This window comes from Argopecten irradians, chromosome 1 (assembly GCF_041381155.1).
Source record: "Argopecten irradians isolate NY chromosome 1, Ai_NY, whole genome shotgun sequence".
NCBI classification, from domain to species: domain Eukaryota; kingdom Metazoa; phylum Mollusca; class Bivalvia; order Pectinida; family Pectinidae; genus Argopecten; species Argopecten irradians.
In genome coordinates, this window is record NC_091134.1 from 31518912 (window position 1) to 31533658 (window position 14747).

General features: G+C 32.1%; 1 protein-coding gene across 3 annotated transcripts in view; it reads right to left on the minus strand.

Annotated features, from left to right (window-relative positions):
- LOC138324055 (uncharacterized) overlaps positions 1-11554 on the minus strand; it is a 28292-nt gene extending 16738 nt beyond the window's left edge. Inside the window, exon 1 of one of the 3 annotated variants that reach the window (XR_011208617.1) lies at positions 9374-11463. Coding sequence is in view for 2 of the 3 variants with exons in the window: in XM_069269066.1 (XP_069125167.1) it covers positions 11470-11504 (35 nt within the window). In the remaining variant the exon portion in view is untranslated. The other 2 variants (XM_069269066.1, XM_069269074.1) reach the window with 2 other exon arrangements.
- Positions 11555-14747: the final 3193 nt, after the last annotated feature.

Here is a 14747-nt window from a genome sequence, read left to right on the forward strand (position 1 = left end):
TATCAGGAACAACAGGTTCAGGGATGTGGGATCTCTTTCAGATTCTAACATATCGTACGTATATGCTGTTTCAGACTTCTCCGGAAATTACACCAGATGCACATTCTTCCAGTGGTGGAATTAGTTCTCCTTAGCACATAACTCCATAATTCGTATAAGTACTATTCATCAATCTTGTGGACACTCGTGCAACCATAAATGGCACAGGTGATATCATCGAGGTCATTAAATAGGGCATAAATGTTAAATGTTTTTCATTGGTCTGACTTTTCCCACTCCCTTGAAGGTGCTGGTTGTGTCACATCTGGTGTATGCGCAAAGAGACCATTGAAGACTCTCCAGTAAAAAGTTTTCTAATGTGCTTTCCAGTTTTTGGCAAAGAGTGAAACTTCACTGCAGACCTCATTTATGACCTCAAAGAATCCACCTGTGCCACCTATGGTCACTGAGGTTCACAAGAATGAGAAATTATGCTTCATACGAATTAAGGAGAACCAACTCAACCCTCCGCAGAATGTTGATCTAGTGTCTTTTCCATCATGCCGGGGAAGTCTGGAACATCATATACGATATGTGAATCTAGGTGAAACTAGGTTGGAAAAAGGAAGAGCTCCCACATCCCTGAAGCCGATGTTTCTGATCTTAACTCTGACCATGGACAGTTGACAAGTTAGAACCACGATGGTAACCCGGTAATGTAATGTCACATCAGGTCACCGAGGTCGAAGACGACACTCTGACGAGAAAGCACGCACAACGAAAATGATTAGCATTAAGAACTAGTGAAAGAAATATGTGACACTGTAGTAACCATCTTATATTTCCTTGCGTTATACACAGGAAATAAACAATGGATGTGCTCATTCTAAAAGACACAATATGTTTCGAAAAGTGTCATGGTATTTACGGAACTTTCATAATTTCATTTGATATCCTATAGCTATTAGTTAGCGTTTTGCTGTAATAATTCAGTTTGAGAGGCTACTAGTCTACAAAATTTCGAACATGAAAATGGATTATTTTGAAGTCCCACTTAGATATTCAGCCAACTTTAAATTCAAATTTGTTAAGATATAAATCGTCAATAGCCAATGTTATATTCAGGTAATTCCAAGACACTAGGAAACTGTAGTGTTAGCGGTTTGGAAAAAATAACAATCATATGCCGCATCCGGTGATGTTTTGTAAACCAAATGATGGTATAACAATTCTCTTTTGCATTTCTATATATTTTTGTTGTTGTTGTTTTAACCGATTGATAAGAGGTCAAATAACTGATTGTGAATAATAATTTGTTGTTGGGAAACAATTTTGTTGCGTCAAGCCAAATATGAAAAAATGCTGAAAAATTACCATTTTTGAGCTTAAAATATTATTTTTTTTCATTTCCTGCGTTCAAATCACTTCATATATATGGGATTATTTGGTCATGATATGTATTTGTTGTTCTATTGTGGTCATTTTGATACCTCATTTGTCTACTTCAGTTGAAAAATGTCAATGTTATGACTATTTTCATTTTTCAGTGAAATTCGAGATGGTGGCCATCTTGATGACGTCATAACCGGAACTTATACGATGTTAACATTGGTTTTGGTTGTTTTTGTTACTTAAACTTATTTACAAGTGGTCAAAAAACTTATTAGAAATAATAGATTGCTGTTGGGAAACATTTTTGCTGCGTCAAACAAAATATGAAAAATTTGCTGAAAAATCACCATTTTTGAGCTTTAAATCCGATTTTTTCCTTTCCTGCGTAGAAATCACTACATATATTGGATTTGTTGGTCCTGATATGTATTTGTTGTTCTATTGTGGTCATTTTGATACCTCATTTGTCTACTTCGGTTGAAAAATGTTAATGTTATGACTATTTTTCAATTTTTAGTGAAATTCGAAATGGCGGCCATCTTGATGACGTCATAACCGGAAGTTCATCCCAACTTATGCAATGTTAACATTTGGATTTGTGATCAGTGGGTCATAAGGGTTCAGAAAAATATTGGTTCGGAGGTTTGGGGGGGGGGTGCATGTGGGACCCTCCTAGCCCATGGCCTAATAGTATTGAAATCACTATACGGAGTAAGGAATACGGCTCATATGGTAATGCATTTAATTATTACAGAAAAAAAACCTTTTAACAAGTTCAAAGCTCAATTCTATAGCATGATATATACAATAAGATAGTTTCTAGAATGTAAACATGCCGTTGTTTGTATATTTTAAGTCATACCTCCGGAGATCGAGACGTCATAGTTTGACAGCCCGGGACTATGACATAATGGAAGGTGAGACATATCGTGCCGAAACTATATCATTTCACGATATCATTATCATCATTCTTTATTCCTAAAAAATGAGATTGTATAACAGAAAAAATATCGATAATTGATATAAAATAGAGATCAAATTTTGAAAGTCTCATATCCTAAACAACATATCAATGTTTTTTTGCTGGGGTGTATCCACCCTGACACATTAAAGAATCATTACATATTTTTAGCGTTAAAATTAATTTGTACTACTTTTGAAGTAAATAACCTGTTTAACAGAATTCGTAGGAATTTTAGAAGTGTCTCTCTGGTTCCGAAAGCAAAACCACATAACATTGTAAAAATAGTTTTGTTGGCTTCTCCGATAATGACATTCAATGGTTGTGCATATATTATATGAAACCCACATGAAAACTAAAATAAGTAAGTGATTTAATGTGGTGAAATACTATGCAGCTAACCACCTACGTCCGTGATAATGAATAAAGAAAATTCGTTTTTATCGTTTGGTAAATAACCAATATAATGTGAGATTTTTTATTTAGGAAATAACAGCTTACCTTTTACGTAATATTTCAATAAATATGAATTATAGTGTATTTTTTATTCCCTAAAGAATAGAAGGATTTTTTATCTAGAATATTATAACTATACTAATACTATTCAAACTATTCCAAAACAGTAGTTACTGGCAAAGTCATAATGTATTGATGTCGAATAAAACATGTCCATAAAATTTGAGATTAGTGTTCTTTCAGAGTAATCCATTTTTTTCTAGTGTTAGGATAAAATTGAAAAGATCAGATTTTACATTAAGTAAATTAATATATTATAAATTCAACTTTTCTGAAGGAGCGTATCCAAACAGTTATAAACACCAAAAATGATTTAATTTTCAATTCTGAATATAAGTTTAAGTAGTTGTTCGCAATTTCAATAATAAGATATTTTTCACAGTTGTTTAATATTATTTTCTGTAAAATCTAGGCAAATATTTTCATATGGCAACTGGTCTTCACATAAATAAAATTGATTCCACGGGCTTATTATTTTGAAGGAAGCTTCTGACATATTTCAGCTTTATTCTAGTATATTTTATGGCAACAGTACCAGTAAATTGTATGCAAAAAAGATATAATTCAATACATAAGAATTGGTTTTTCTAAGCAAGCGATAATACCCGGCATTTAAATACGCTAACGTATATACCCTGCTTTATTCGTATGAACAAATTGATATGTGTATATCATGTGCATGTACATCTATTCGTTTCTCTGGGTTACCCAGCTGGTATAAATGTCAGCTAACTAGCTTAATAATTGCACATTATTTATAGAATCAATTACTAACTTCTATTTCTATTTTATCGCTGATTGTAATATCACATAACTTAAGATGTTTTACCTGGTCAACATGATAAGTAAGCATAACACTACTCCGAACCACTTAATGTTCCTCTAACATTATACTTGCTGCCATTCCTGTTGAGACCGGTTGCTATGCGATGGCAGTTAAATATAACGTTTAAACGAGATTTCGAATGACGTTTTATTCCTCCTTAATTCCGTTACTTTTAAAATTATTATAAAAAAAAAATATTCACACATTTTATATTCGAGTAGAATACAAAATGATAAAGTTTAGGTAAATAAGAGCTTTTTAGGTTATATATAGCTACACGAAATAGTGACTTGGCGTTTATATTGAAATATGCATATTTTGAGCCACGTCATATATACATGTAATGAAACTGCATTTATTGCAAATATAATGTGATCGATAACTCTAAAGGCAAAATATTACTGATGTGTATACCAGTCTGATAAGCATGTTCGCCAAATCGATCCAAGGACCTGTCTATTCAAATTGACGTGGCGGACATTTTCCATTTATTGGCCCCTAAAGTTATCGGTGTTGCTATTGCTGGGTAGGAATAGAACAGTCTTTAACAAATTAAAAGAGATAGTGATAAAGTCCATAATATAACGCATTAGTTTGAAGGCTTTATAATACAGTAATGCTCAAGGATCAGAATCACTGACTTTTTATTGGATATCATAATTTTTTACTATTATTAGTATAATGTATCAGTAAATCGAAATTAAATACACTTTTCATAAAAAAAGAAGGAAACGAGCATGGCCGGAAAAAAGCAATGCAATATATTTAAGCATTAAACTATCTTCCTATGGCGTATTCCGTCTTTGCATATTTCAGAGTTAGCTCCCTTGCGAGTAGGTATCGATTGTTACGTCATTATTTTGTGAGCGCAATTCACATCGTTTTCTCCGAAACGTATGGCGTTACGCTCGCAAACACATGACGTCACAATCAATACCTACCCGCAAGTGCAGATAACTCTGTAATATGCAAATTCGGAATATAGGTGCCAGAGCTTTGCAGACAATCTTCACAATGCGCGCTAGCGCATTATGAGATGATTGTTTGCCATAGGAAGATAGTTTAATGCTTATATTTACAATATCAACTCATTTTAGGGTCTCTTGCATTGACTTTGTTTAAGCTAGACCAGGAAAATCGTTTATCAGCGACGATTTAATCCACGAGATAGAACAGCCATTTTGACGGTGATCAGTTGACGTCACTACGTCAACACATTAGTGACGTCATAATGGTCACGTCTTAGGTGTCAGTTATATAGGATTATGTGTTTTGTTTTTTTTATGAAAATTAGAAAAATACATTCAATTCATATATATACATCGTCGTATATGAGTGTCACAATTTTTAAATATAATTTAGTAGACCTTAAAATAATTTTTATTTTCATTAATTATTCAATTCATATATATACATTAGAATAATTAATGAAAATAAAAATTATTTTAAGGTCTACTAAATTATATTTAAAAATTGTGACACTCATATACGACGAGAAACGAGATTAATGGAACAGCTGGATGACAAAGTCGTTCACAACGTCACGTTTTCAAGCTTCCGCCTTCCGGTCGACCTTTTTTTTTGCAAATGACAAACGATAAGCAAGATATATAGTTAAAATAAGATGTGATTGACTTATTACAGTAAACTTTAGTTGATTCTATATCAAGAAACAACACATTAAAGATTATACATTAAAAAATTGTGGGGGCCTATTATTTCATTGATATGAAACTGACGTGATGTTTGAAATCAGCTAATCGATGCACGAGAATCGTTGTATTCATAGTGTATTCATAGTGTATTCATAGGCAAATGTTTGTTTTCGTCAGTTGGTTGATTCATATAGTGCCGAAACACTCAGGATGTAAATATACCGTCATATACCTCACTTTGTCATGGTTAGTTTATATAGTATATATATATAAGTAAAAAAGAACCATGTCCATGTGATGGTTTCCATATACATAAAAAGAAAACACAACTATAAAATAGTTTTTTCCTCCCTAGCGCTTTCTCGGCTTGGAAGAAAACAGGCATATTGGAATTACCTTAAAAATATAAATACAGCAGCAATCTACAATGCTTGGTTGGGACAGCAAAATCCTGCAATACCAAGAAAATTCAGACCCAAAAGTATTCCTCATGAAGAAAATGAAGACAGAGAAATCAGAATCAGTACTGCGATATGCCAAACAGAAGCTGATATCAAACCCATGACAAACAAGGCGAATAAATTTAATGGAAAAGTGCTTGAGTTCGATGAAAACATGAGGAACGTGATTAAAATAACAAGCGAAAAGGGACATTTTCAGTCGCAGGTTGCAGAATTAGTTATCTCAAAATGGGAGACAGAATGCGCCTCCGAGGAACACCATTCCGCAAATATATGGAACAAAAGGAAAGAGTGGTGCAATGAATATGTGGACAACTACGGGACTAATTTAGTGTCGAGCAAAGAAACGACACCTTTGCGTCAACAACAACAAAAGGATCAGAAACTACGTAGAATGACTGTAAAAGATAGACTAGATACAACAGCAGAACCGGAAAGTCCACTTTTTTATCCCGATGCTGTTAAATCACCATCTCCAAGGCTTAAGCAACGTAATAATACGGGATTAAAAAAACACAAAGAACCGGCGAAGAATACATGTACTACACCAGCATCTAAAAGAATCCTTCGACCAAGGAAAAAAATAGAGAATTCACCGCCATTGTCGCTTCCGGTTACAACAGATGGTACGACATATATTGGTAGAATTTCGCGACGTTCTTTCATCAAATGAAAGGCGGGGGAAAACCAGGACTCATTGACTGAACAGGTACTACCAAAAGTTATCAATTTGTCAACGCGCAGTTTAACGGAACATGAAATTAATTTGCTTTAAAAAGGTCTTAAATTTTGTCCTACTCCAAAATCAGATAAGAAAGAATTAGAATGCGATGTTTTGCGATTTTGTAGACAACTTAGATTAGAAGAAAAATATTTTTCTGACAATTACGATCAGTCCACAGAAAATTTACCACTTGTGAGAAATAAGTCTACTTATAATCCACCTAAATGTGACGATATTGTTTTAGAAGAAACTATATCTAGACTAAAGAAACATCCGCTTCCTATACAAAATAGAAAAAGTAATTTGTCTTATCAACTAAGAAAAGCACAAGAAAATTTAGCACAAGACAAGACAATAATTATTAAGGAGGTTGATAAGGATGGCGCTGTTGTTGTCATGGATACTGACTACTATGCTAAAAAGATTAGGGAAATGTTATCCAACGAAGAATTTTATAACGAATGTAATTCTGAACAGGATGAGATGACTTTTAAACAAATTGTAAACTTGGTTAACAGAGAAGGCGGTGAACTTCTTAAAGAGGAAATAGATTACTTAACAAATTTTTCATTTAAAACTAGTTACTTTTATGGTTTCCCAAAGATTCATAAAAGCAGTCAAATTGCTAATGCTATAAATAAACAAAACGCTGAGTATATTACTATACATTGTCCAACTGACTTAAAATTCAGACCTATAGTCGGTGGATCTAATAGCGTTACACAACGTCTAAGTCATTTTTTAGATATCATTTTAAAACCACTTTGCCCTACAGTACCGAGTTTTGTTAAAGACGATTTTGACTTTTTAACAAGGTTATTAAAAAAAGGTTGTACCAGGTAGCAAATTGATTTCGTTTGATGTGGTTAGTTTATATACAAACATTCCTACCGAACTTGGTTTAAAAGCAGTCAGTTTTTGGCTAGAACCTGCTTTAATTCACAATCGAGTAAGTAAAAACTTTTTTTGAAGCTTTGAAAATAGTTTTGAATAGAAATGTGTTTTATTTCGATAATTCATATTATCGGCAATGTAAAGGTACAGCGATGGGGACAAAGGTTGCCCCTACGTATGTTACTTTGGTTCTTGGTTACCTAGAGGAAATGCTTTACAGAAACATCGGGAAAATAGACAATGAACAAGCTGAGTATTTAAGAAGGAATTTCATCAGATTTTTAGATGATTGTTTTATAATCTGGCAATCAGATAAAGATGTAAATACATTATTTCAAGAACTTAATAAGCTACATCCTGATATACAGTTCACAATGGATTCTAGTACAGTAAAACTACCGTTTTTGGATATATCTGTACATATTAAAAATGGTGAAATCACTACTGACTTGTATTGTAAGCCGACGGATTCGCATAACTATCTTGATTTTTATTCAAATCATGCAAGCCATGTAAAGCTAAATATCCCCTTTAATTTAGCGTCCCGTCTAATCACAATCGTAAGTGATAAAACTATTTTAGCTAAACGCTTAGATAACTTCGTTTTTTATCTGCGCAAACAGCATTATCCACAAGAAGTTATAGATTATGGAGTTGAAAGAGCAAAAAAAGAAGGACCTATTCATTTAAGGAAACCGAATAAAATGTGGAATCCAAAAGTAATATAATACCTTTTGTCAGTACTTTTAATCCAAACAACTACGATATTTTTCCTATTGTAAAAGGTTGTGAAGATTACATGAAAAATAGCGACAGAATGAAATTGATTTTATCTAACAAGAAAATAATAAATTGCAAGCGTCAACCTAAAAACCATAAACGTATTTTATGTGCGTCAAAATTTGATTCGAAAATTCAAGATACTTCTGTCACTAAATGTATGCAAAAGCGTTGCAAAACATGTGATATTATTATAGAGTGTAAAAATTATACATTCAAAAATGGTTTTAATTTCAAAATTAAAACTAATATACATTGTACATCCAAAAATGTCATATACGCACTTATTTGTAGCAAATGCTCAGATTTTTATATTGGTCAGGCAGGAATGGAATTGAGAAAGAGAGTTACATTACACCAACAACAAACCAAAACAGACCATCTCAGATATTTAACAGTAAACGAACATTGTCATATGTGTGCTAATGATAACTTTTTTATTTTACCAATATATCAAATGTCTAATTCAGATCTTTTAAAAAGAGAAAATAAAGAAATGTATTTCATTCAACTTATGAAACCTGTGCTAAATTCAGAACGGGACAAAGGAACTTCATATTAGTTTTTATTTTGTCCTCATGTTTTTGTTAGTTTCTTCCAGAACCATTCACAATATCTTTATGTACCATGTTATGACGTAATCTTACTATGACGTCATTGTACTATGACGTCATGTTTTACAAATAAAAGAATTCAAACCCCTGAAGACCGGCATGAGCCGAGAAAGCGCTAGGGAGGAAAAAACTTTTTATAGTTGTGTTTTCTTTTTATGTATATATATATATACTTAAACTTTTAAAAGACGTTGTGCAAAAGTAGATATTCAGAATAAAAGATATCAACACGGCATTCCTTTTCGCTAACGTTTTCAGGCCTTTCAGGCCATCTTCAGGCGATTGTTTATTTACTTTAGCTTAGATACAAGATGACGTCATAGTAAATGATGACGTCATAATAGACAATACTCGCAGGGGAGGTAACGGTATTGTCAGTAAATATAGGTACAGGTATCACTTTATTATTAAATTATTATAACTAATCAATAATGAACATATTAAAGACCATTCAATAATGGTTTAAATATATATATATATATATGTGTGTGTATGTGAAAAAAATTCAATAAGTGTTTTTATTTTTTTTTTACTTTACTTTATACTGTTATACTGAAGATATGTATAGTACTTGTCACCCGAACTCCGATTCACAGATTTCCTTGATTCTTTTTTCGCTTCCGTTGAAAGAATATGTATATATGCACATTCATGTACGTGTAGTTTTATGTTCTTGGAACTGTTGAGTACTTTCATTAATCCCTGTTTTTGGAACTGTTGACTTCCTTATTACATAACTATTTAACGCACGATGTTTCATCGCGGTCTATTAGTAACTCTTTTCAAAAGAATGACCCTGGGGTTAAACACAATGAATACCTATGATATCATATATTTGTTTAATTAGAATTGTTTTTCAAATAGTCACATTCCTGTGGAATACCATTCCATATATTCATTTCATTTTTTTCCAAAATGACCGCCATAATTGAAGAATTACTCATATGGGTGTGGGTGGTACATGTGACTCTTGATACAATCTTAAATGCTATACATTTGTAAAAGACTCGGTGATCATAATGCTTCATATATAGACTGGACTGTGCGAAGATATAAATATTCAACAATTACACATGTTTCTTTTATATAGTATGTAATATCTGGTGGCGATATCTTAAAAGATCAATGCGTGAATGCAGTATAGCCGTCAAGAGAGAATAGACCAGTTGTGTTAGAGGGAAAAGTGAAAATAAGATAGTCACAAGTTCGTGTTTTCTTGGCCAACAAAAGACAGCATATGTATGAATAACGTAAAATAGCGAACAGGCACATAAATAATATTTGATACAAACACTGACCGAAAGATATGTTTGACAGATCGTGAAATTCGACTACATTAGTTAGCGCTTAAACCATATATATTATTTAATTAAATTTATATATAATTTGAAGTTAAATCTTATTAGACTGAGCAATCTTTAAAAAACTTTTGGTAACACTATATGCATCTTTTAAAAATATAATCTGTTAGGTTTTTCTATTATCCAGAGGCTTTATAATTAAATAGGTTTCGTAAACAGGTAAACAGGTTTCGTTTTTAACAGCCAAAATCAAAATTTTAAAAATTATCCACTGTATATATAGAGTTCATGTAGGTGCTCTAGATGTGGAATTGTATGCATTTACACACAATGCCACACACATGTATACTGAATGGGTTTCCCATATATTTCTATTTTTAAATCTTGGAACTTTTCAGTTGTAACGTCCGAACAACCGACCTGCTTTATCATGACCCTATTTGAGCGGCAAATTAGTATTCTCAGTACGAATTTGAAAGTTTGATAATGATTAATAATAGATTAAACATTAATAAACCAGTATAAATTAGAAATCATGATATCCATAAGTGCTAAAATACAGTGTACGTTATAAGACAAATCTGTTCTGCAATATGTTGTCTCGGTTTATAAACTATTTGCTTGGGGTAAAACAATATTAACATTTTAGTACATATATACAGTGTACTTGGCTCTTATGTTTAACTTATTAATGTCATACGCTTTCCTACGTGATGTGAATAAAGCAAAGAAGCTGATATATGCATGCATATTTTCTCAACGTAAAATAGGATCAAACAAGTTTGGAATCGTGTTAATCGATTGAGTTAAAAGTATCTTTAAAAATGGTTCTAATTAAATATATATGAATTTCCACATAATATCAAATATCCAATCAACCATTCAAAATACCCTATAGAAAACCGAACAATATTATAATCTACAAACGAAATAAGATATGTTATAAATATATTATCAGCAAACTGTGCCAATATTATACTGACAAATAAAAACAGAATTATCAGTATCGTTATTGAGGTAGTGATTAAAAAAATCTAATTAGTTAACATCATCCTTATGAAAAAGCTAGTAAATCTCTTGAATGAGTCGCAGAACTAAAGACATTAGTAACACACAAAGAAGAAATTGACCTGACGAAATAATTATATATATCTTGTTATTTCCAACGCTAAAGAAGAAGTTGACCGCAATTGGGATTTCTAACGCTTAAAATAATGATTAACATAACAATGTGACCCTATGACATGATATTACACACCCTCTTGTTAAATACTTAAATCACACCCCTCTGCATTCCAATATGTCATGTGACACTGGCGATAGCAGTGAGTAAATATGAAATAAGAAATGTAAAAAGACAACATACCATATGGCTGGTAAAATCCGATTTGTGCCAACCATTTATATACATTAGTTAATAAAGGAAAATCTATTTATAGCTACACGCAAACTTGGGATTTCCAAAACATGTAGGGATTCCATTGGCTGCGAGTGGCATCAAACAGCTGAGCTGTCCCTCACTGGGACCGGGGCTGACTGGGACCGGCGCTGGTGGGGCCCGTAAAGATAGATAACTCGTCTATACTTAGAACAATTCATTCATTTTATTCCGTAGGCCTTTCGACCTATAGGTGAAAATAACAACATGTATTTATCAATTGCAACGTACCAATCCATATAAGGAGAGTGATCAACAAATATTGGAATATTACATAGGTTCATAATAATAATAATAATATTCATGTAGTAAAATAATATATTATGAATTCAATGCGAGACAGTTGACAGATTTCAAACTCAAATCTAATAAATGAAAGATAATTAACAAGGACACTTATATATATATATTACATTTGTTATATACTAAATATATATTAATAAGGCTTTCAATTCCTCCTTTTGCATGCTAAATATAGATATTTACCTAGATTGGATAATTCTCTTACATTATTAATACTTAGGAGCTGTATTAATTTGAAAACAGATGGTCTTTTATAATAGTATTTTTTGATGTATTTCAACCTTAAATCATTATAAAAAGGACACATCAGAATAAAATGAAATTCGTCTTCTACATCTCTTAGGTTACACTTAATACATATTCTATTTCTACGTAAAATGTTATGGTGTCTACCAACCTCAATATTTAAGTTGTGACATGATAATCTAAATTTGGTTATTACATGTTTGTATTTGACCTCAATAGATTTACGTAGATAAAATTGGACACAATGATTGTTTATCAAGTGTTGGTATAATGAACCTTTTGGTGAGGCAGATATTTTTGCTAAGATGTTTTGCTTAGTGCTATCAACTAGTCTCTGTTTTATTATTTGAAAAGCAACGTTGTCAGGAATGTAAGTGTCAACCATATAACCGAGTCCTAATAATGCTAATTCATTCTTAATATTACTTATCCACTCGTCATTTTCGTTCACGCGATCATCGAAACAAGTTTTCACAATCAAGTTATCCGTATTTCTGAGCTTTAACCAATATCTAAACACTCTTAGTTTTCTAACTACATACATTGGTAAGCGACCTAGTTCACAATATACTAAATCATTACTTGTAGATTTTCTAACTTTTAGAATTCTCTTACAAAAATTCAAGTGTACCCTTTCTATATCTGGTGCTTTGTGTAGTCCCCAAATTTCGGCTGCATAACATAGAATACTACTTACATGTGAATCAAAAACTGAACAATATGTTTCAACATTCAAACAATGATTTTTAAAGGAAGATGCTAATGCAAATAATGCCTTTTTACCTTGTTCTGCAAGATGTTTCTGTGTTTTTGTAAATTTGCCGTTGTAATTAAAAAGCATACCTAAGTATTTGAACGTGTCAACAATTTCTACATTCATGTTGTCATATTTCCATAATTCATTACTTCGTAAGTGACCACCGTTTCTAAAAACAATAATTTTCGTTTTTTCGACATTAACCTCCAGGTTCCAGCGTCTAGAATAATCTAATAATGAATTTAACATGCATTGCAAACCTTCTGGACTATTGGCAAATAGGACCGTGTCGTCAGCATACATTAATAGGAACAAATTAAGCATTTGTAGTTCAATATTAGGACAATTATCATTAATAAAACTCATTTCAAAATCATTAACATACATTGAGTAAAGTACAGGTGACAATATTTCCCCTTGTAAGAGTCCGGTTCTGTTCGGGAAGCATTGACTCAAATGGCCATCGAGTTTTACACAGGCTTTAACATTTTCGTATAATGAAAATATGATTTTTAAAAACTTTCCCCTAATTCCATAATTAATCAGTTTACTCCATAACTTTCCTCTATCAATAAAATCGAATGCTTTTCGAAAATCTATAAAACAACAATAAAGTCTTTCCTTATTTCTTAGTTTCTTATTAATTAAAGTTTGTAATACGAATATGGCGTCTAAAGTTGAAGACCCCCTTCTGAATCCAAATTGTGCATCTGTTAAAATACTATTTTCTTTCTCCCATTTCATAATTCTATTATTCAAAATAGTAGTAAATAATTTACCGAAACAACTTACAATAGATATACCTCGATAATTGTTTGTCTCGTTAACACATCCTTTCTTGAAAATCGGAACTATGCAAGATTGTGACCAGGACTCGGGGAAAAACCCAGATCTAAAAATAGAATTGAACAATCTTTCCAAATATGGTAATAATATATCTTTTCCATGAATGAATATTTCATTCATTATTAAGTCTTCGCTACAACTTTTATGTAACTTCAAATTATTAATAGCACTGATTATTTCTTGGGCTGAGATATTGCAGTCAAGATTTTCGTACACAGGTTCCATATCATCTTCAGGAAGGTCTGAGCATTCGCCATTGTTAGCATCCATTAGATTTTTAAAATGTAGATAAAAGTCGTCTATGTCGAGTGTAGAGTTAACTCTGTTCGTTTTATTTTTCTTAAATAATTTGAAAAACTGTCTCGGGTTACTCTTTTTCAAAAGCTCCAACATATTTCCTTCATACCGTTTATACTCCCGTTTTAGTTTATATTCTAATTTTTTATAATTACGCTTAGCAGTTAATAGTCTGAGGTGCGTTTCATCAGATTTGTCTTTATTAAAGTTTGACAAAGCTTTCCGGTATTCTTTATAAAGGTGTTTGCATTGAGGAGTAACCCATGGTTTGTCCTCTGTTGAATTAGAAAACTTTCTATCTACCGTATTACGAACAGGGTTTTCTCTACACTCACAGAACGGTAAAGTACAATCATTGATTATGTGACATATGTTATTTACACATTCGTTCACCACATTTTGGCTGTTAAAGTCAACATTAAGTTCTTCATCTATCATCTCACTGCATTCATTTAATTTATCCCTGACTAAATGTATATTTTCTTCTTTCCATCTAACCGACATGCATTGTCCTCTACTGTATTCGGCATTTGAATTTACATTGTCTACAGCTTTTGTAGAAACAGTCTGATTAATTTTTATACTAAAAGTAATGGGACAGTGATCAGAGAAAGTATTGAAATTACCGGAAATAAATTTGGTAATGTTTCCCTTTTGCGTATTATCAGTAATCAAATAATCAATGAGACTCTTTCCATTATTATTATAGAAAGTAAAGTTACCTATAGCGTCATCTGGGTGTCGTCCATTGACTATA